Source organism: Corvus brachyrhynchos, unplaced genomic scaffold, assembly GCF_000691975.1.
Source record: "Corvus brachyrhynchos isolate BGI_N302 unplaced genomic scaffold, ASM69197v1 scaffold283, whole genome shotgun sequence".
In the NCBI taxonomy this organism is placed as follows: Eukaryota; Metazoa; Chordata; class Aves; order Passeriformes; family Corvidae; genus Corvus; species Corvus brachyrhynchos.
The window spans coordinates 2487921-2511353 of NW_008237409.1; the positions used below are offsets into that span (position 1 = coordinate 2487921).

The following is a 23433-nucleotide window of genomic DNA, read 5'->3' on the forward strand; positions in this document are numbered from 1 at the left end:
CTTGGCATCACCTCCTGTGGTTTGGAAATCTTTTACCAGAGAAAGAGGCAGCCAAGGCCTGCAGGCCATGGGGAGATCAGGCAGGGAAAAACGTTCCCCTTTTTAAAAAACACATCCCTGATGCTTCAAAATCTTGGGAACCAGCTGCCCAAGAAATCCCTGCCTCTCCTTCCCAGTCTGATGGATAACCACACACACAGTGCCTGGTCTGAACTGGAACAATGTGCATTAGAACATTACATATATCAAAAAGATTTATCATTACTATTCAGCAAGATTTTTTTTTTTAACAAACATAAAACTACACCAAAAAGGGTCTTTCTGTTGCTCTTTTGTACAGTATTAACCTTTCTAAACTGACAAGTGAAAGGACACGCTTCAGGATTAGAAAACAGCAGACTTCTAACCTCTTCTGACAAGTAACTTTCAAGTTGCATTTGGATAAGAAATTTTATTTTATTTACTTATGCCCTTTAAATTGCCTGTCAAATTTACAAATTCAATCTTTACAGCCAGAAAGTAAATTCAGTTTGATTTCACAGATTTAATATTTGCTCCAGTCACTCAGAATTTACTGACTGGCATGTGAGGTTTCCTTTGTAATTTTCCAAACAGAAGATTATTTCTTCTGAATGGTTTATGAACATTAAAACCATTCCTCAAAAAGGAACTTGAGTTTATCTGTGCATTTCTACAAACTGAAATACTACCTGGAGAAAGAAAAGGGTACTGCTCACCCTTGGAAATGAGGAACAATGTTGGAAAAGTTCACTGAAGCCTTCAAAACATAACCATTGACAAAATATTCCTGTATGTGTTTTGCACTTGTCTTCTAGTCCTGGTAAGTTTTATAACAATTTCATTTTTTGAAGAATTTTGTTATCAGTGAGATTATGGCCATTTGGAACAAGTGGAGGTTCATCAGCCTCTTGCAGACTGTGCAAACAGTATTGGAATAAGTGGTCCTGTGTCTTACGCTGAAAAAATGACATTATTTTTAAATACGTGCATAAACGGACTGAAGTAGCAGTAAAATGCAAACCAGTCAGATCATCTAAATAAAATACATTACTTTCACACTCTTCTAATACATGTCAGTGCTATCAAGTGTTTATTGCTTGTATGCACACCACCAATGACATTTCATTGCTCAAATCATATAAAACCCATTTTTTAATATAAAACCCCATGAGTTTGGGGTTTTTTTAACCCCAATCCCTTGCTCTAAGTGTGTAACGTATCTTTAAAACTCCCATATATTAATTTTGAAAGGGTTACCAGAAAACAACCATTCTATTTTGTCACTGCAGTGCTCCTGTCTCAGCAGGAGCTGATGACAACCTGCATTGCTGTGAGTTCAGTCTGCATGGGGAAGCTGCTGCAGGTAAAAGGCCAGGGCCTGTCATTTTAATGCAATCAGAATCTATTTCATTGTGGAACTGCTGCATTCCCCCCCATCAACCCCACGCCAGATTCAAGCTGACATGTTACATATGTGAAAAAGCCAGTGCCTCCTGCTAGCAAATATCCACAATGTGCAGGAAACCACAGGCTAGAAGGGATTAGTTAAAATGTCAAAAGACAGCCTTTTACTTTTACCTGTTCATCCTTAAAAACATCCTCCCAGCTCTCAGGCAGGATTTGCAGACAAAGAGCTGCACAAGGCCCCTGGCAAGCTCTGCCATCCTGTAGCTGTCACCCAGATTAGGCTTTGATCTGTCTGGGAGGTCATGGGCACAGCCATGTTCACTCAAATCTCCCCACGTTCTACCTGCAAACCTCTCCTGCTTTTAATGCTTAATTAGTTCGACATCTTTCACTCTGGAATATTAACTGGGAAATAGCAGTGAAAATAGATAAATGCCATGAACCTTTTTTTTTTTTTTTTAAAGGCTTGGAAAGATACTTGGAGGCAGTTTGTGCTACAACTCAAAAGGATTTTCCAGTGTATTTTTTCAAACAAAATTAGCAACAGAGGTTTTTCTCCAATGACAACAACATTAAACGACATTTGTTACATTCAATTTTAAAATAAGTTACCTGTGGTGATATTCTTTCACGTGAAGAAACTCAGACTTATTCAGGATTCAAGTGATATATAAATACATAAATTGATTTACATTTTGTTGACCATGGATAATATGAGTTAGTTCATGGCACAAAGCTGAGAGAAGTAACTCAAAAACTACAGCTTGGTTTTGTTTCCCAAAATAACCTGCAAATTTACACACAGAACCTGCAGCCTTTTAGCAACACACCAGGCTCAACCAGGTTTATTCAGAATTAACAGTCTTTAACAGCAAGGTATACAAATATAGATCTATTATGGACTAATTGTTTCTAAAGAAAAATTAATCTGAATACTGTGAACTGATTTATCACTGCCAGTACTACGACACGAAGGTTGAAGGGACTAAGTCCATTTGTTTATTTTGTGCCATTTAAATCAGCAAAATAAACTGTGTTTGCTATTACTTCAACTGGCAAAGTTTTGAGGGGTATTTTTAACACATTACTCCATTGAATCAAATGCAAACTTTGCTTTTTAAGAACAAATATAAGTAACAGTTTAGAAATTTTTTTGAACAAGTCAGGCCTATTCTTTACAGAACATGACCTCACGAACATCTCCAACTGCCTCCTGTTTTCTCTGGTAGGTTAAAGGAAGAGAAAACAGCTGGAAAAGGCCAATAAAGCTGGGCCTGTGTCACTGCATGGCCACAGGCAGAGGTGGCACATCCACACCCGGATCAGCCCATGCCCTTCCCTCCCCAAAACTCTCCTCCACGGAAAGAAAAACTAGAAAATGAACAGAAATGCTTTCTGCCATTCCACTAACTTGTTTCTCTGGTTTTATGAGAGGAAAAATAGTAATAAAAACAAAGACCATTGCTCACATCATCCAAAAAAATTGTTAAAAGCCACATTCATGTTTAACATCTACTAATTCCCAACGTCTTAAAAACAAACAAGCAGAAAAAATACCAGGTGGTCACTCCCTGCTTCCACCCCAAAAAAGACATTTAAATGTTTTTTAGGCAAATCTCCCATCCTAAAAACCTCACGTGTCCACTTAGAGCCTCTCTTCCACCTGAAATAGCAATAATTAGAATTTTTCAGGAACACGCTTGCCATCTACTTTCCTCCTGACGAATGCCAAGGAACCATAAAAGTTTGTGAGTAGAGGAAAGTTAAGACATGAAAACCCATTTCTTTTCTTTTACATCTGAAAATTCTTTTATAGAAGCAGCATTAAACAGTGTAGCATTTCACTCACTTCAAAAGCAGTAACAAGGGCTGTGAGGCTTAAGACAAATAATGCACACGTAAAGGCCTGGGTGAGTCACAGAACAAGCTTCAAACATCCTCACTCCTCACAGACCCACTCAAAGCTGTCTCTAAACACAGTATTTCCATTTATTAACCCACAGGAAAAAGATATTATGGCAGGATTTTATCTTTAAATGCTCCAAGTATTCCAAGTGCAGTATTAATACATAAATAATAAGGAATAAGAAAATGCTTATTAGCTGTATTTTACCAAACTAGAATCTGTAGATTACAGTAATTTATTAAGGTCATTCTAATGAGTTCATATACCTAAATCAGGTCACTAGACACAAATATAACACTTTTATTTTCACAGATAAATACTGCATTTCCTTATGAAACATCAACAACCCCCCCAAACTGTGAATGAGACATGATCAATACTTTGTACTGCTCAATTATCCTCAGGATGCTGTTACACAGAAATTGTTCAAGTGACCTTTTCTGCCTGAAAATTTCTATGTGCACTTATAAAAATTGCCTTCCTTGGGTAACACTGAATAAAAAAAGGAAGCAATCCAGATCTCAGACTTGCTCTGTCTCACAGGGGACATGCAAAGATATTGGGATTGAACAGTGCAACGTGAATGGAGATATAATCCAAAATTACTGAGATTAAGAACATGGAACAAAAGTGGCAAATAAACTATATATGGGAAAACACTGCTGGCTTGCTTCCCCATAACCCAAAAGCTTAAATATGAGATATGACTTCAAGATAAGGGCAAACAAGCCAAAGACAAAGCCCTGTCCATCAGAAGTGGCCAGTCCCATCTCCCAGGGCAGCCAAGCAGCATTTCCTGCTTTGCGCAAAGCTCAATTCCTCTTATCCTGAACTCACCAGGTATTTCATGGCCATATCCTGCCCGGTATTCTGACTCTGAATCCCAGTCTGGGAGAGATGGGAAGCTTATGTAACACTGCAAGCACGGAACACTTTTAGTATTGTCAGCTACACTGTGCAGCATCCCCAGATCCGGGGGTTTTTGGGTTTGACAAAGCTCGTGGCACATTCACCCCAGGCCCATCTACTCATCTCAGCCTCACAGGCTTTGAGGGGCTGTGAACAAGTGACTTGATTAAAATCTAATGCAACCAAAACTCCGCTCTGAAGAGAAAATTCAATCCATTTCCAGTGAAGCAGAAGTGAAAAAAATCCAGGAGGCTCCCTTGAGGTCCAACACTGGTGCCTGTGCTCCGCATGCTGCGGCCGAGCTGGAGTGTGAGTGTCACTCATCCCTACAAATCCCCACGGTGAGAGCTTCACTCTCACAGCTTTCAACACACTCTGACAGCAAAGGAAAAACTTAAAGGTCACCACTACTTGCTAAGGACAAGATAAACACAAGAAAATCACTTGGAAATTTTTTGTATGGATTGGAAAAGTGAACTATTAAACGCAAAGGGAAAGTTTTGATTTGTAGGATTATTTAACTTCGGGATATATTCAGGGATGATTTTGTGATCTGGGCCAACATATTGACATTAGCCTGGCACCAGCAGAACAGAAATGCCATCCACTTGTCTTACCTGTCACACTGAACTCACATGTCCCCATTCCCAGCCACAGGAACGCTGTGCTCCACAGGATCTTACAGCTGCTCCCACAAATTCAGTCTCTCAAATAGTTTTGTTTTCTTAATTAACACAATTTCTGTTGGATGCAAGAAGAGTGTGGATGGCTTGGACTGTTTATGACCACTGTTATTTGCAGAAAAGTGGGAACTTTTAAGGGCTTTTAAGGTATCTCAGTGCTACCACAGCACCCATGAAAGTTTCAGAAATGGTTTTCTGCTCCCCACTTTCTATTTGTAATTTTTCTCACAGTACTGGAATAAAGAAGAGATTAAAAGTCTTCTATCTCTAAAAAATTCTGAACTTCACTGGGAATTTTCTACTAAATATAACACAACAATGACCTCCCCATAAAATGTAATTTTCTGTACCAGTTTGCCCGTATTTTTTATTAAGTGAAAATACATTTTTAAGTGGTGCAAAAGCAAGAGGAAATTAATACAGTGCAAGGGATGTTTCTCAACTCTGGTTTAGCATAATAATAATTTAATTAAATCAAATATTAAAATAACAATTTTCTTAGAAATCTTGCTTTTCCTAGAATACGGTAAATAAGAAATTAATTATTTCAGCAACCACTTATGTAGCACAAGTTTCTTTCTCCTTTCAAGGGACACAAAGCATATAGGCTTAAAAACTGCCACAAGGACTAGAAATTCAATATTGAAACATGCCATTATCCTGAAATGATAGAAATATCTCGATTTGTTGAGATAGGAGAAGAAGAAACTTCAGCCAAAAAGCTGCAAAATTTTTGTATCATTAAGTTACATAAACCCCAGAAAATTGTAATTGAAGTGATGTTTTCCTTCGTGTTACAAGTTACGATACTGGAAACAACAAAGGAAATATTCCCCCTATGGCAGCCATGGGAAATAATTCCCATTAAAGGCAAACTTGAGCAATGCCACTGCTCAGAACTCCCAGCCTTACCAAGTTTATTTGCCTTGCACCTCTGCTGATGTGAAAGAGTCTGACTTTCTGCATTTTCTGCTGTATTTTGGTCAAGTTCTCCTGGCTGCTCCATGATTAATTCACTCTACTGTAGCAGGATCAAAAGCATCTGGAGAGGTGGAAGTGCAGAAATGCTCTCTGGGATGGGGAGCTCAGTGCCTGCACTTCAGAGCTGCCCATTATCAACATTTCGGAGAGAGCTGCTTTAGTTTCAGCTCCCCAAGGTAAGAACAGTAAATTATGACTTGAACTAAACAAGTCACACTTGGCTCCAAAATCAGATTTTCCTACCTCTATTTTCAGGTCCCAGAGGTGGGCAGAGGAAATCCTGGTCACAGCCAAAGAAGTCATTTTTGGCTCTGAAATAAATTTTCCTGCTTCACTTGAGCCAAACTCTACCATTGAGAGCACCAGTGCTTTGAGCAATCCTTGAACATTTCTTTTATATTATTTTGTTTTAGCAACCTGATTCTTCAGCAATATGAAACCCTTTGCAATAACACAGAATTAGGGGTTTGGCCTCTTTCTTCAATCAGTTTTGTTTCTAATCAGGTCTGCTTCCGAACCTGAATCACTTCTTTCTCCCTAACACTGACAAAGTGTTTTAGATTCTTCTCTTTGTGAAACCCAGTGAACCTAAAACACAGTGTGCCTAAAATGTTGAGGTGAAACTAAATTACTCTCTTTAAAACCTCCACAGAAAATACTGTAACTTATAAAAGCACATAGTTACTTAAGGAATCCAAATGTTTGCCATTTAATACCAGGATCTGTGGCATATATTTAGCACAAACATATGGAAAAACTAAAATTGGATATTATTCATCACACTTGACAATGAGTTTCTTGCCCAAGATTGATGTCTGGATCCAAAATACTACACTTCAAAATATCTAAGAGAAGTTAATTAAGAGTATGTTAGCATCAGATAACACATATGTGGGATTATACATCTCTTGCTGTCACATTATTTATGTTCTCTAATATTACAGCTCACTGCTATTCAATCAAGTTACAAATCATAAAACATATTTAGAAAGCAGGTTGATCACAGACAAGTCATATTAGTGGAGATGAGCCAACATCAAACTGCCAACATAAAATATCGGTCTCCAAAGGTACAATTCCACAAACCCTGCTGGTTGTGCTCAGTCCTGGGAGTATTAAAGGGATTACTCACACAAGTAAAAGCTCTGTGCAGGAGTAAGGGGTTATGGAATTGAGGCTTAAGAGGACTTTTATTAACCCAAAAAGCAGACATTCAAGTGTTTTTTCATGTAGAAGCTGAGCACTTTTTAGTGATTTAAACCAATCCCAGAAGGATATAATTCATGGATAGTCCAAGGGAATTGTTAATCACTTGCATTTCCTATTTTTAAAGGAATGTCATTATTAATCATCTTATCAGTTTCCTTCTCTGGTACCTCTACTGAGCACCTATTGCTGTGTGAGAGCCACAGATGGACCTGTGTGCAGCATTTTCTGTGTAAATCCAACCTGACTTGTGTCACTGCATTTTGAATTTTACGTCTGCTGAAAACTCAAGTCCCTCTCCAAAAGTTCCAGGGTTTACCCAGTTTTCTGCTTCACCTACAAAATCCAAAGAAACACCAACCAACTGTATCACAACAGCAAAAGTTGTAACTATCCTGTAAACTTTTAACTGCTGCATTTGGGAATTCCAAGTCCTTTCCTGAGCAGAAAAAGATGCTTCATCTTCCAATTTTCATTTATATTTCTACAAAGGTACTAATAACCTTCTTCAGCGTGACCCTCCTTCACTTTATCCTTCTTGCAACTCAACTGGTAAAACAAATGGGCATTAATCCAGAATTTTTGGGGATCTGATAAACCTAAAACCTTGAGCAAAACAAAACCCTGTTCAATATAAAGATGTTTAAAATAAAAACCATTTCCTCCAGCATCCTGCAAGGAGCTCTGCCATGCAGCAGCTCTGCAAATCTCATGCTGAGAGACTGGTGCCTGCCCTTCTCTCATCCAGAATTGATCACTGCAGAGCTTTGGGCATTCCCATCTCTAAACAGACACACTCAAACCTTGAGCTGCTTGCAATTTGGCAGCTACTGTTTCTAGCCCTACTGAAAAATTTAGGGATTTTCTTCAGTCTAATTTAAAAAAATAGTTCAACAGAACTCTGATTTTTAAAATATAGGTATCTGAAATGGGTTGTACTGCCTGTGATTCTGTTATATGAAATATTTGGTTGAACTCAAGGTAAAATCAAAACATAATCCACTGTGAAGATAATTCATCCATGACACATTCTTTTCTATCTAATTTTGTATCATTTAAAACCCAAAACCACTGACTTTCAGGAAATCATTTGGCATTAATGGTAAAGTTCCAGCCATAAAACAGACAAAGGATTTCCAAAATACCATGTCAGCATATGCCCCTAAAACACAGCACTTCTAACTCTAAAAAGAGTGCAGAGTAGCCTTTGAATGGGAATGTTTTTACACTACAGTACAGTGCATTATATTTCAGAAGGACAAAAAACGTTGTGGCTGAATAAGTGCTCCAAGGAATTCTGCACACATTGGAAGAACGCTGCACTAACACAACCTCCCTGGTCCTTGTAGGATGTGGGTTTTTCCCAGCAAGGCTGGAATTAGGCACATGCTGCAGACAACAAAGAAGCCTTTGCTTATTCACTTAAGCTCAGAACACATCTCTCAAACCAAAGCTGACTCTGTTTGGCCTTTCAAGTGCGAACCTATCATTTTCCTGTTTGATTTGGCATTAGTCAGAACCAGAATCCAGCTGCTCATGATATTTATTTATTCTCTGATTCTTCACTTTGTATCTTGGCTTCACAGAGTGATCCCAAAAGCTTGCAAAGGGAACACACAGGACAGAGTAGTGACAGTGACTGGGAGTAGTGGCAGCAGCTCAGTGGCACAGACCACTAGGAGGAAGTGGTATTACAAACTAGCCAATAATAAACCTTTTTTTCAGTAAGCAGAAAGCCTAGAAAAATACTTTTCTATATATTTATTGGCTTTCTTTTCCTTTCAGCTATGAAGTGCCTGCTCTAATGGAACATCATCTGTCTGTCAGACAAGCCCTGCTCAAGTCAAAAGGAAGGAAGTGTTGAGGTGGGCAATTACACAGCAGTGCAACAGGATGCTGCTTTCACCACCTCCTGAAAAACACAAATAGTTTCAAATTTATTTAACTGGAGCCATTTCCAAATGCTGTTTTTACAAGGCGCTTACAAGTTTCTGCCTAAAGTTACACAAAGGTTGAATATTCCAAATAGTGCTGTCCTCAGTATCCAGGAAGAGTTTATGTTATGTCATAAATTCATGCTTCAAAATTGCAAGCTAATAAAGCAGCACAAGCTTGGAAAAGGTTTCCAGTTCCACTCTGTGCTGAAGTGGGGACATATAATTACACTAAACAAGGCAATGAGATTAGAAAGGTGAGATACTGCAAGCAGAGGGACATACACAGTCATATTGTAAAATAAAAACATAATTAAACAATCTTTATCTTTGCACCTGTTTTCTGCAATAACCTGCCTTATTTAAAGCAGTATTTAAAGCTGCTCCTCCTCTTACCTGTGCAAGGTAACTCAAAGAATTCAAATGGCATTGAGACAAGTTCAAGGGTGCACATAGAGGAAAAGTATGTTGTGCATATTTAGAGTTTTAAATATGATATAAAGTGCAACTCTGGTGTCCCACCTGAAGGTCCTTCACGTTTGGAAAGGGGATTCCGATGGTCACAACTGCCCTGGCATTCTCATCACAGAAATCCAGCCCCTCACTGACCTTCCCTCTGCACACAGCTATCAGGAGAGCTCCATCTGCAACAGGACAGGAGCACACAGATTATTCCAGGGAGGATCAGGAGAAGGTTTCACAAAAATGTTTCAAAGAGCTAAACTTAATATAGCATAATATACTGGCTGGAAAAGGTGAGTGGCTATAAAAATAGAGACTTGTTAGAAGGATGACATTATCTCCAGTTTGATCAATAATATTCTGATTTTGACTATCAAATAGCAAAATAATTTTACATTATATAATACAGTGGTAATTAAATATGCCAGAACAATGTGCATCTACAACAAAATGTTAAATGTTAAACCTTGAATTTTACTTGAAGAGTCTGCATCAACTATTCTGAACGTCTGAAAAATGTACCTTTTTCTCCTTTACTTTTGATTGCATCATAGTAGATTTTCAGCAGCTCATCAAAGTCACTCTTGGCCCCTCCCTGGGGCTCTGCAATGACTGTTTTAACATCCTCCAGGTTTCTCCACAAGCCAGTGTGCATCCAACGATCCTTTAACTTGTCCAGCATCTGAAAACCAACAGAAAAATCCATGCCAACCCCTTGGAACTGCTCAAATAAAGCAAACAAACATATTTCTTTCAGTAAAGTTATATTATTCAGCTTTTGAATTTGTAAATACAAGTTTTCCTACCATGCACAGAAACTCAGCTGTGCAGCACCTGGGAAACAGGGGGGGCACTTATTTTGCTAATTAGAAATAATGCAGATTTTTGAGTTATCAAAGCAAAACTCTCTAAACCTGTGACAGTGGCCACTAAAGAGCATCTTGTGGTATTCCTCAAAGCAGAGGAATGTTATCCGAAAAAAATGGAAGTTACCTGTTTCTCTGATTACCAAGAGATCCATAAGTAAGATCAGGAACAAATTCCAAATTAATTTGAAACAAGCCTTTATATTTTAAATTTCGAAAACATTTCAATTTTTGAAAATTTACATAGAGAAGTTGGGGGAAGAAATATTGATGTAGGATTTATCAGCCTCTCTGCTTCTTGAAGAGCTCATCAGCTTTGTTACACCTACCAAACTCTGAACTGTGCATATTTCACTCCAAACCAGAACATGTTCAATTCTTGCAAGCAAATAAACATGTTCCACATCTAATGCAAATAATGAAAATGTGTGCTGCATTATAAAAATCAAAGGCTAAAATTAACACAGAGCCTGAAGTCAGCTAGGTGGGGATCATTTAGCAAATGCATCCATTTCTACAATGAGTTCTATCAAGTCAGGGAGCAAACAAGTCCCTCCTTCAGCTGCACAGCACTGCCTTTGAGACAAGAGCAAGGCAAGCAACACATTCCAGAGTGAACCAAGGAGATCTGGTTCAATGGACAGGATTAAATCCTTTCTTTCACCCTTTTGCTGTTCAGTGATCTTTAGCATGTTACTGACTCAGTGCAGTTACTGAGGTTCATATACAGAGGTTTAAATTCACAGATTCTTCAATAAGGGCTGTGCTCTTAATGTGTCTGCACTTCCCTCAACTCCCCTCCTGAAGACTTTTCCATATTTTGCTCCAGGCTACATAAACTCTCCATCTGGAACCTGCACTTGCCCTGGTGCATTCCTCCAAAAGCCACAGCATCCCTTCACTGCAGCCCACTTGTTTCCAGTGCACTCCAGCCAAGATCTCAGGATCTTGAAAGGGTAATTGTTACAAAAATAATCTGTCCCACATCCAAATACACAGTTGAAGTGCTACTGTGAAGCAGAACTAATGACAACTAATTGTTGTCACATTTGAAAATTTGTAGGAAACCGGTTACAAGGCCCTTTGCATTTTTCATGTCCTCAGCATTAAAGATTTGAACTCATTCTCTGACATTAAGAATTTGGATGGGTTCCTCACAAGAGGGGACAAATAGTCTGCTATTCTGCATTTTCCCTGCTTTGCCCCAGCCTCTGCTCAGGGAATTACTCTTGCTTTACTACTGATGTGACACCATTAGCAAGCAAGCATAGAGAGAGTAAGTAATGAGTAGTAGGAACAGTTTCCCCCCCCACACAGCTGTAACTGCAGAATAAATCATCTCTGCTAAATGTGTCTGTGCTCCTGTTTGTCCCCTTCCCTCCCAGCTCTGTCATTTCCTGGCAGCATCCTGTCTGTAATCTCTTTTTCTACAAAGGTTGTAATACTGTGACTGAGCAATGAGCGTCCATCTTGCCATCCCAGCCTGCCACTGTGGCCTCAGTTCTTGGATGTGATGTGGAGATAATTCTGGGAAAGCAAAGAATCAAACATATTACAGCTCTAAGTACATCCATTTGGGATCTGCCAGGGCCTGTAACATCATTAACTTCCCAGATTTCATTCCTCCTCCTGTGGAACTGGGGGCTGCCTGGGCCCCCACTCAGCAATCCCTGCTGAGCTGGCTCCTGGCACTGCCTGCTGCTTGCCAGGCATGCCAAGGGGAGCCCAGGGAGAGAACACAGACAGCAGATACTTGGGTAGAGCTGAATTTCACATTTACGTTCATAATAAAATTATCCATGCTTTCATTTCTAAGGGTCACTCACCCTGATTTTCTCCTCTCCTCTCATCCCACCCAGTGGTATTTCTCACCAACGCACCCCTATGAAATGTTCTTGCCAGAAGGGCAAGATCCCTCACAAAAATTCCTTAGACCCTCAATTCCACTGTATTCCTCTCATATTTGAAAGGAGTGAAACTCGTATTCATAGCTGCAAAGATGGCAGGAGAAAACCTTTACCCAAATTCTTAAGAAAACATCTGCTCTTTGTGGGTTCCCCAGCCCCTCCAGGCAGGTCTCTCTTGGACCACAAGAGCTTCAGGTTTCTTGTTTCATTGACAGCAACCATCACAACAGAAAATCTATGATTTTTGAGGGAAATATAGGAATTATTCATGAAATCTTTGGCAAGAATGGAGCAATTCATTTAATTCACACAACAGCTATTACCTCTTCCATTAATGGAGTTTGCTAGATATGGAAACTTTCCTTGCATCCACAAAAACACAGGACCCATGGTATGGACAGACACTAAAACAACAAGAATTACGGAGCTGACTGAATACAAATAAATAAAATATAGAACACACACATGCCTCAGAAGAGCCAGGAACCAAGTGCGGGTTTCTCATAAAAAATTATTTCACTTTGGGTTGGAAAAGTGCAAATGGGAGCAAGATCTAATGCCAGGAATCACAGGAAGGAACCATTAATGCCCCCAGTCAGTCACTCCTCCTACCCAAGGGAATAATAGTTCCTGCACTGGAAGGCAGCCTGCGTATATTTTATTAAATCCCTTAAAAATGGATTCTCAAATGGTTTATTAACAAATGGTCTTCCTCCAGGAGAGCAGAAAATCTTGTTAGAAAGAATCTGTCATCTTCCCATGCACTGAAGGATGTTTACTGGGATAGCTTTTCCCTTTTATTCCTTTCTGCAATTTAAAGACACCTGTAAGCTCTGATCCATAAAAACCTGGAGCTCAGTGTTTAGCTCTACCATCCATCTATGCCAGAATCCCCTTTTTAAGCAGCTTTTGAAGTATTCTGGAAGTTTGGGGAGGAGGGGAGCTGTTTTCTCACCATCTCCTTCCATTATGCTGCACTCCAAGGCCAAACCCTCCCATGTGTGCCCACAAAGGAGAAGCTTTGCCCCTTTCCATTTGCTGCTTTGTTTTACACAGTGCCAAAAATCACATTAGGGGGGCTCCCAGGTCATGAAACAAACCCAGAGATTTGTTTAATGTATTTTACCCTAAGGCAAGTTGATTGTAATTTCCAGCATTGGATCAAACTTGGGGAGTTAATTTCAGGTTGCTGGGGATGTGCTTTTCCTACAGGATCCATCACCTCCTGACAGGGAGTTGTGAAGTAGAAATTAGCTGAGAAGAGAGAAAGTCTAACAGAAAAATTCTGGCTTATTTTAGCTCTTGTCCTGCTAATTTCTTTACACAAAATATTCCTTAGATATTTTAGCATTGATTCACATCGATCACACCTTGCCAGCAGAGAAAAAAAGGTATCACAGAAATAATCCCTCCATCAAAAAGTTCTTGGGGAAGCAACAAAACACCTAAAAATATCCAAGGAAGCTCCAGAGTAGTACAGGACAAAAAGGATAATGACCTTAGCAGCACCTGACAGCAGAGTAAAGTAGCTCTGACTTTACTGGATAGTTTAACAACTCTTAACTATTTAACAACAATTATCAGTTACAACTGCATTGTGTCCTTGTGCACCTGTAAAACCACAAGCTGTCTTGTTTCCCCTACATTTATACAGCAACTGGACAAAAGGTATTCCAAGGTGAACAGAACTTACCCAAACGTCTTGTAACCCTCTTAAAAATCTGCCATTATACACTGAAATAACCCCACTTCTTCAAACTTTGCTATTTTTTCATCTTGGTTCTATGTAATGATATGAAGTTGCACTTTTCATTGTTATTCAAATATTCAGGTAGTTGGAGGAGAGAAAGGGAAGAGCCATTAGGTTTGTCTTAATAAAAATCACAGTATTGGCACCACTGTTAGTGCAAAAAGTCAGAGTTTCCCAAGGGGCCACCACTGATCTAAAAGCCTTTTCCCAAGCAGAGCTCTTCCTGCGTTTGCTCCCAGGATTTTCTTTGTGAATAAGCACTGCTTCAAATCCAAGCGTGTCTCCAGTGGGCTGGAAACGTGTTTGAGGGGTCAAACAGAAGTTCTACAGGCAGGCAGCACAAAACTTCAGAGATGGCAACAGGAGCTGTGGCTGAGCTACTCCAGACTGGGCTCCCTCCAGGAGAACTTGGTTCTGGTAGAGCCAACATTTTTGTCTGCATGCACCGTCTGGGAATAAAAGGGAGCGACTGGGACTGAAAGGGAGCACTGACACAAACCAGGGCTCTCATCCCACCCACCAACATGGAAAGTGCCACAGAGACTCCCAGTGCTGCTCTAACCATTGCTCTGCAATGCTTGTATCTTGCCAGAAAAATAACAGGTGTCACAACCAAAGAGGCTTCTTTTTTTAACTCTGCAGCTACTGAAAACCCAGAAATTCAGAGACACTGTCAAAAAGAAATGCACTTCCCTTGTTTTACTACAAAATGTTTCCCACCATTTGAGCTGTCTGCAAAAAAACCAAGTACAGGTTTTTTTGTATCACAGAACAACTCAACCTCCACCTGCATCAGCTGCCTCCTCTCTTCCTTTCAGTAAAAATAAATATAAAAACAAAAAAACCCCTATCCACTCTGACAGGCCCTTCTGCAACTTTAAGCTGTTAGGCTGGAGGACATCATATTTTCCACTCAGGTAATCCTCTGATGATCTCAAGGCACAGATGTTTTTATAATGGCTCTAATTCCAGAGGTATTGCATTCCCTTTCAAAAGCTGCCAGGAGGATATTTGCTGAGTCAGCTGCTTACCTACAGCTGGAAGTTTTTGTTCCAATCCCTCTCCCTCCGGTCCCAGGAGAATCACCTGGATGAATGTTCTACTTCCATTATGAAAGGATGGAACTGTCCCTATATTAGTGATAATCCTAAAACATATTCAGTCATTAAATCAAGGCATTGCTTAAACATAGTGGCCCTAAATTCCTGTTATTTCAAAGGAACCCTGGAGAGTGTATCTGGCCAGACTTCACCCACTTTTTCTGGTATTACAGGTACCTATTAAATTAGCTTTTTCAAGCATTAAGATGGCTTGGAAAAGTAGAGAATTAGCAGAAATTATTTGACAGTTCTTGAACAAAAACTTTGCCAAAACTTGGTACCAAATGACCCAGAATCCTACAGGAAACTGAACTCCAGGAATATTGGAACTCTTCGCTTTGGGGAAAAAAGAAGACTTTACAAAGAGTTTACCACTGTGGGGTCATAGGATCACTAATTTATTCCATTTTCATCTTTAGTTAAAAAAACAAACAAACCCCAAAACAAAAGCCAACAACAGCAACAACAAAATATTCCTTTGAGGTTAAAAGTGAACAGAAAGGAAACAACAGAAGGAAGAAAGGAAACAGAGGGATGGAATGGGAATAAAAGATTGAAGGGACAAGAACAAACTGCCTGGAAGGATTGGTGTGAAAGGAAAACCGAGTTTCCTTCCAAAAATAGGAGGGAAAATATTTGGGCTAACGAACCAATAAAATCTAATGTCCATTATCCCCATCTGTCAAATCAATTCGGAACAGCACCCTCGAACTATTAAAAATAGCCCCATAAAAAGCTCAACAAGAGCAAAAGGGATGGAAAGCAAGCAAAACAACCCAATCACATTTATCAAAATCACCAAAAACATTACACACTTTGAGAAGGAGTAAAAGAATATTCACCTCTGGGCCACAAATCATTTACCCAACTGGTAGAAATAATTTACATTTCATATTTTTTCCTTCTTGATCACACCGTACACTTTTTCAAAAGGTCATTTTAATCATATTCTTCATCAAAAAAAGAGAAAAGCTTCAATTTTGCTCAACACCCAGACATTTGCACTGCTTTGGGTTGGGACTCCACCAGCCAAGAATAACTGAGGCCATTGAATTATTTAAGCAGTTGTTTGCACTCAATTAGATTTTCATGAAAGGTTAAGCAAGAGACTGATTCACAGCCCCTCCTCATGTTATGGGAGGGTTCTAACACAGGACAAGGTATTTAAAGTTCATTCATTTGAATGACTGAGCCAATACGAAATGTAAACATTTTTTCACAAGAAAAGGTATTTTAAACTTCAAATTTCATTTTCTCAACTTCCAAGTCTAACAAATTTCATTTCAAGAGAAAGTAAAAATATCTGTGGCAAAATATTTCATTTTTGAACTAAAATTTACTTTCAAAACAGAGCCTTAAATTCCCACTGTTAATCACCGTCCTCACCACATCTCCTGGGAAAAAGCTGCCCTGGATTGGAAATCTGTAGCACTGTGCTATTTCAGGAGATTTTTCACTTAATCTCTCTCACTATTTCCCCACAGCAGAAAATGAGTTTGAAGGATAGAACTTTAAAACCATGGAAGTGTGATTTTCAAGAACTTCCATGGAAAAAGGTGTCTTTTTAAATTGAGAAGCACTGTACTTTTCTCAAGGAGAATTTTAAACAAACATGAAATAAACCCAAATACTTCGGACCAAGAATGGTGTTGAGATCCCCACATATGGTGGGAAATGTGGGGTAAAACCTGTGCTCATCTACACAGACACTGCAGGGGAAATGAAAAAAAAGGAGGAGAAAAAAAAAAAAGAGATAAAGCTACTGTGCAACTCAACTCCATAATTCAATGAAACCCTGACCATGGTGAAAAACTCTGTATTATGAACAAGATTCTGATCACCATGTGCACACTCCAGCACAATAAAAGGTGAATAATTCATCATCATTTTCAAAGGCAAAGTATGCATCACTCAACTTGGGGGCAGCACGGGGGATTTCACCGGTAGGATTTTTCTTTGGGGACAATGACAAAGTGCCGCTCACCAGCAGGAAACTGAAGCACTGAAGTGTGTTCCATGTGCCATAAATCAACACTGCAGCCACAGGATGTCTCTCTGGTACCAACATACCATCAATTTTTCAATAACCCCCTTAAATAATGGAAAACGTGAACGGCGACAACAGTAATGAAAAATGAAATGTTTTGCACGCCAAAGACTTTAGAATAACACAGTTAATATGTTGCTTCTACAGCTAAAGAAGCTTTTTTATAGAAATCTTCTCCCAAAAAACCCAACATGTTTGCCCCCCAAACAACCTGGAGAGTCTTTGTCCAGTCTTTGAGCTTGGTGGCAGCTGTTTAGGAACAACCTGGTTCAAAATAGGGTTTCTTTTGTGGTTTCAAAACTAACCAAGATAACAAGTTCTGTGTTCCAGGAACTGCTTGTACATCCACCCTAGGCTATCATTACACCTTCCCATTCCAGGGAGAGAAAAGCCTTCATGCAAAGAGACCTCTCCAGAAAAAAAATAATTTTTAAAAGGATGGTTTAGGTCCTGGTCTGAAATAAAAAAGAAAATTATTAACTGGCCATGGATGAAGTCAACATCTCCACTGCTGCCCTTCCCCAGCCAAAAGCCAAGCTCAGTCATCTCTGACCTCTTCGTGTTTTCAGAATAGAGGAAAAAAAATAATACAAGGTTGTCTTAGTGGCACATCAGCGGTGAAGCACAGAACCCCTGGGAAAACTGATCCAAAGGGAGGAGCAGCCTAATCCCAGGCCCAGGGCCAAGCACGGCCACGCTGCTCCCCCAGGAGCTGGGGACAGGCAGCTCCTGTCACTGGGAACCACCCCCAGCCTGGAGCCTGGCAGAGTGACAGCTCTGAGCTGCCTCTCCTCTCTTCCCCAAGCCCCGTGTCTCAACAGGAAATGCTTAATATCCCTCTACCGCATATATTAAACAATTCCAAATAAATAAATAAGTAAGGTATTTCTTCCAAGTAGCCAACTTTATCCCTCCTCCCTCCTTCCCTTCTGTCACCCTAAAAAAAATTTAGAAATAAATAACAGACTTTTGTAATTCTTAGGAAAATAATTTCTCACCTCATGATCGTAAAAGTTGAAGACAAAGTTTTTAATATAGCACACTGCAAGTTGTTTGTTTCGAAATATTTTTGCTAAAAATCAAGCCACTAATGAGCTGTAAAATGAATCAAAATGCAACGAATACTCTTTAGAATACATCACTCACTAATTAAATGTTCTCACCAAGAAGCTTGCTTACCCAATCAGGAACTAAAACTGAGGCATGATTTTTCTAATTTTCTAAGACACAAGTTGATGGCTCCCAGACCTCCCAATGATGTAGAATTTCTCTGCATTTAAAATGGCCCAAGTATTCCTTTCAATACATTTAATATTCAGATTTTTGTATAAGCTGTTACACTGCTGATGCAGAACATGCTCCCTAAATATAACCTTTCCAGTTATTTTCTCTCATATCTGGTATTTTTCACACATGAAGAAGTCACATCTCTCCCACATCAGGCAGTGAATCTTTCACAGACATAGCAAAGGGACCAAGAACTCTGCAGGTTGTAAAGGTTCAGAAATAACCAGGGCAACATCACCTTCTTCTCAAAAACATAATTGATTATGGATATTATTCCCTGTTCACAACCGCCTTCTTTCCCTCTAATTAAAAGCTCCTGAGGAAAAAGACATGTTCACTCTGTTATTTACTATTAGGACTCCATCATTCACAGAGTGCAAACTTCTTGACTGTGAAAACTCATTTTCAATGCAGTTCCTACCTAAATGGGAGGAAAAATATGCAAGTAGAAAGTGTTAATTACAAGGGAAATTGGAGCATGTGTTAACGAGCTACAACAATTCAGCTTGCAGCACTTTGACAAGTCAGAGCTCAGAAGTGAGAAACAATAATAGATTTTTAGTTTACTTTCCTGATGCTGTCTGCTCAGGGTATTTAAATTAACAGTGTAATAAAATATTAAACTGCCCAGCTCTCAGGGTGTGAAATCCGCAGGCCAAACACTCATCTGCCAGCATGGCAGATAATTTTTTTAGACATAATATCCAATAATCTGCCACGACTGTCGCTCCGGATTGGGCTTTATCTGATGAGCAGCACCAGCAGCAAGGATCTGCTCTGTGTAAAAAGCAAGCGCCACAGGGCACCTGAATAATTGCACAGCCCTTGCTGGTCACCACAGCAGTTCAGCAAGTCATGAGCAGCCTGTTTGTTCATTCCTTGCAGCCTGTAATTCACAAAGAGAATGTGGGACCCAAAGCACACGTGGGAATTTCCCCTGGGCCGAGGAGAACATTCCAGCACAAGGAGGAACACAGTGGGAGGGAAGGGTCTCAGGGCAGGGACAGGTGCACATGGACAGCAAACAGCTCCAATCCCATTGCTGCTGAGGCTCTGCACAGCACCAGGAGTCACAACAGCTCATTCCTTTCATATCACCTCACCCACATTTCCAGTCACCCAGAATATTCACCGAAGTGCCTCTCCAGTTATTTAGTTAATTCACAGTCAGACAGAGCCAGTTAAGGATGCTGCAAACTCACACCAACAGCTTCAGAACATCAGCCATAGTGAAAAAAATCAGAATTTCCAAAGGAGGATCTTTACAGATTCTCCAATTACAGTCAACCACTGGAAAACATATTTAAAAGAAAACAGAAACATGAAAATGTTTCATCCCTGAGACTGGGGGGAAAAAAAAAAAATCTTGAATGTGCAATATCATCTCTTCCCTTGAGCTGTCTGACACTTCTCTGACCTCCTGATGAGCCACCTCAGTTCACAAGGCCACCTGGAAACTAACTAGGAAAAAAATGAATATAAAGGATAAATCTTTTCCTTTGTTCAGGAGATCCACAGAATAGCACAAGAACAGTCACGGGGAAAGGGGGAAGAACCTAGACATTCAGCCACAGGCTCCTGGATCATCTCCTCTAAGGTCTCAAAGCATCTCTAACATTTGGATTGTCTTCTAATTTCCCAGAAATCAGGAAAATCACTCCATAATTGGTGTGTACATCTATGATCCTGTCATACAATTTAAGAAGGAAAACACATTTTGCAATTATTCAGATTGTCAGTTATCCCCAAAGGCTAAATTTTACCTTGGCCTGCTGTTGGTAACCAAGCAGTGGGGAAAAAACAACCACCAAAAATTACAAAATTCAGACAACTCAAGGTAAAAAAATTCTAAGTGAAAACCTTGTAATAAATCACTATAAAAGTTTAGGAAAACTTCAACTACCCAACACTTCAGTTATTCCTTTGCATAATCCAGCTCTATTCTGGCTGTGAGTTTGCTGTAGCCTCTGCAATTCCACAAGAAATGATCCTGCCAGGGTGTGAACTGCCAGCTCCATCTGCAAATTTAGTTTGGCAGAGTTTGATTGAACTGATGACATTAAAGATAAATATTATATACCTGGTTATACAAAAACTCTTATTCCAATTATTTTTGTATGGACTTTATTATTCCTTCTGCTACTGTTTTATTCTATTTGAACCAATTTCACAATAGTGCCCAAGACAGCAAAGTGTTGTGAGGGAATGGTTAAAATCTTCCCTCTCACACAGGGAGTTTTACAGACATTTCTATGCCCAAGTCAATGGGAAAACTGTAGACTTCAGGAATCACATTAAGATTTACAGGAGCTCTTGGAGCTCTCAGAAGACACCTCAGATAATTCTATTTTTAGATGACTGTGAGAACCTCAATAGCTAGACAGTTTATATGACTGATATTGGAATGATGGAAAATAGAGAATTAAACTGAAAGTAGATACTGTATATGATTAATGGGAGAAAAAAAACCCATAAAACATAAAGAAGTTGAGATAAAGTTCAAAAAGAAAACTACCAGCGCAGGGGAAGAGCAAAAAACAAGCAATGAAGAAATAATAACAGACAAGTAAAACGAAATTCTATCTATGTTTATTAGGTGCAAATGTTGAAATGAGTAATGTGGGAGCCATTAGAATTCAGCTTTTCTAGAGCACATTTTCCCCAAATCATGTCCCATCAGATAGAAATCACTTCCCTAAGATTTCCATCAGAGGCAAGCCAAAGGCCCAGCTTTAGAACCTGGCAAGGAGCCTTTTCTTCCAAAGAGAAATAAACCCCCAAGGGGTCATGGTGGTGTCAGAGCCCTTCTCAGGGGCAGCCACCAAAACAACTCCTGGCACTTCCAAGGCACTGCACAGTCCAGAGTGCCAGGACAAGCCCCAAGTGCTCTTCAGGGGTTGTTTAATTACTGCTCCCTCACTCTGCTCTCCTTTTAGGCTCCACACAGAGGCAGAAGGATGCCAGGACTCTGTCCCTAAAGCCCTCTCCTGGTTTTGGGGTCTCTCACGTGCTGTCACAGCACCACTGCAGCTGTTTGGCTCAAACCAATGAGGCTTCTGGAGTAAGAGGAAACCTCTCCCTTGGGAGCAGAAAGCAAATGCTGGGCAGAAAGTGAGCATCATTATTAATTTACAATTATTTCGTAACTTACTCCTGAAATGCCAAACCTGTTTAAAGGCCTCTTTCCTTTCCATCCCAGTGATGCTGGGCATTAGCTGCAGTCAAAACATCTAAAACTGGATGACACACTGAAACATTCTTGTTTCTTGTAGCATTTTAAGGCTGTAACTGTGTCAATTACATTTTCTAACATTAAAATTATGCAGAAAGTTAATGCTGATGTAACTTTAAAGAAGAAATTTCTGTCACAAACCACGTGAACAGATCCCTACACCCTGCAAATATTTACACACAGGAGTAAATCTCTTCTTCAAAGCACTCCTACAGCTGTCAACAGGAACATCAAGGAGAATTTTACTCTTGATGAAGCACTTATCCCTGCATATAGTACAGGGACAAATACACCTAAGAGAAAAAGTTCAGCGTTTCCATGGAACTTAGTAGATAATTCCTCACATAAGCCCTGCACCACAGAGTCCCCATCTGTGGTGCAAAGAACTATTTTCCTATTTAATTTCAATTTCACCTTTTAACTGCACAAACCTAATGGTTTCCAATTTTTCCTCCATACACATTACAAGCAAAAAGACGCTGTGGAATGTTTTTCTCTTATCTGGATATTGTCATTTTACTGTCTCAAACTTCTAAAAACAAGCTTTTGGCTAGGGAGGAAATCAGTCAGCATCAGACCTAGTGGGGAAACCCTGCACTTGCTCAATGTCTGTGGCTCTTACATAGTTCCAGATGTTCAGAACATTAATAATGCACTAACTCAAAACCTCTTTTTGAAACTTTAGAATGTGCAAATTGCATTAAAACCTCTTTGCCCTCATTAATGGTATTGTTACAATCCCAGTACTCTGGAAAATGTTTTTTGGCATTTGTTTAACTTCGTGATATTGCCATTTACTCATTTTAACAGCCAGTGCTCAAATCTTAATGCTTTTAATAGGCTGGGCTAAACAGACTACCATCCTTTGGAAATTTATTGAAGTAATTTATTAAATAAATAAAAGTTGTCTGAAGACAGCATTGCTGTTTTATTGATGGCAGAAAAACTGGGGTTTTTATAATTTATTTACAAACCCATGTTTTAGGAAAGTTTTAGAAATGAAAGTATTGTTTTTTTCAGAGTTCTATTCATTGTCTGTCACTGAAACACTTCTTGAAAAAAAGGATTTCTACCAATCTCATGTATCTCAGTAAGAAAAGGCTCTGTCTGAAATGAAGAGCCAGACATTGAGAATTAATCACGAAATGATATCCCTCCCTCAGCCTGTCATATCTGAGGGTGCCACATTTACATCAGGCCAGGGTTTAAATCCATGTGGATACAGCCAGAGGTTAAACTGAGGTCCCTCCTGTTTATCCCAAATAATTTCCCTGAACCTGAAGATTCTCAATCTGTTGAAATGAGCTCCACACTGCTCACAGAGTTAATTAATATTGTTAATTCCTGCCTGTCTGGAGCTGTGTGAGGGTGCCAAGAATGGTTTGTCAGCACAAGGGCAAACAACACCTGCCTGAGACTCCACTGCAGGTTTGGTGGATACCTTACACAGGGAAAGGGAGCCAAGCAACAAAGAGAGGAGTTCCAGTCCAAAGGGATTTGCTGTCACCCAATCCTGGCTGTTCCCACTCAAGAAAACATGATCAGCCCAGAGGGCAGGAAAATGGGATGAGACTGACAGAGCTTGAACTCTGAACTAGCAGCTCTTAAAATTATGAGACAAATAAAAATTCAAATGTGGAATTTAGCATTTATTTTTGCAAGTGGCAAAAGTTGCTGTATATCATCACTACAACCTCACCCCAAAATTCTCAAGGGAAACAGCCAGTGGAATGCA

General features: G+C 39.6%; 1 protein-coding gene across 2 annotated transcripts in view; it reads right to left on the reverse strand.

Moving 5' to 3' along the window:
• The window catches only part of BRIP1 (BRCA1 interacting protein C-terminal helicase 1), a 48561-nt gene that overhangs the window by 7417 nt on the left and 17711 nt on the right, over positions 1–23433 (reverse strand). For both annotated transcript variants that reach the window (XM_017730958.1, XM_017730959.1), the window contains exons 14-15: positions 10032–10191; positions 9570–9691 (exon numbers count right to left, since the gene is read on the reverse strand). In XM_017730958.1, coding sequence (XP_017586447.1) covers positions 9570–9691; positions 10032–10191 — 282 coding nt within the window. The remainder of the gene's footprint in view (positions 1–9569; positions 9692–10031; positions 10192–23433) is intronic.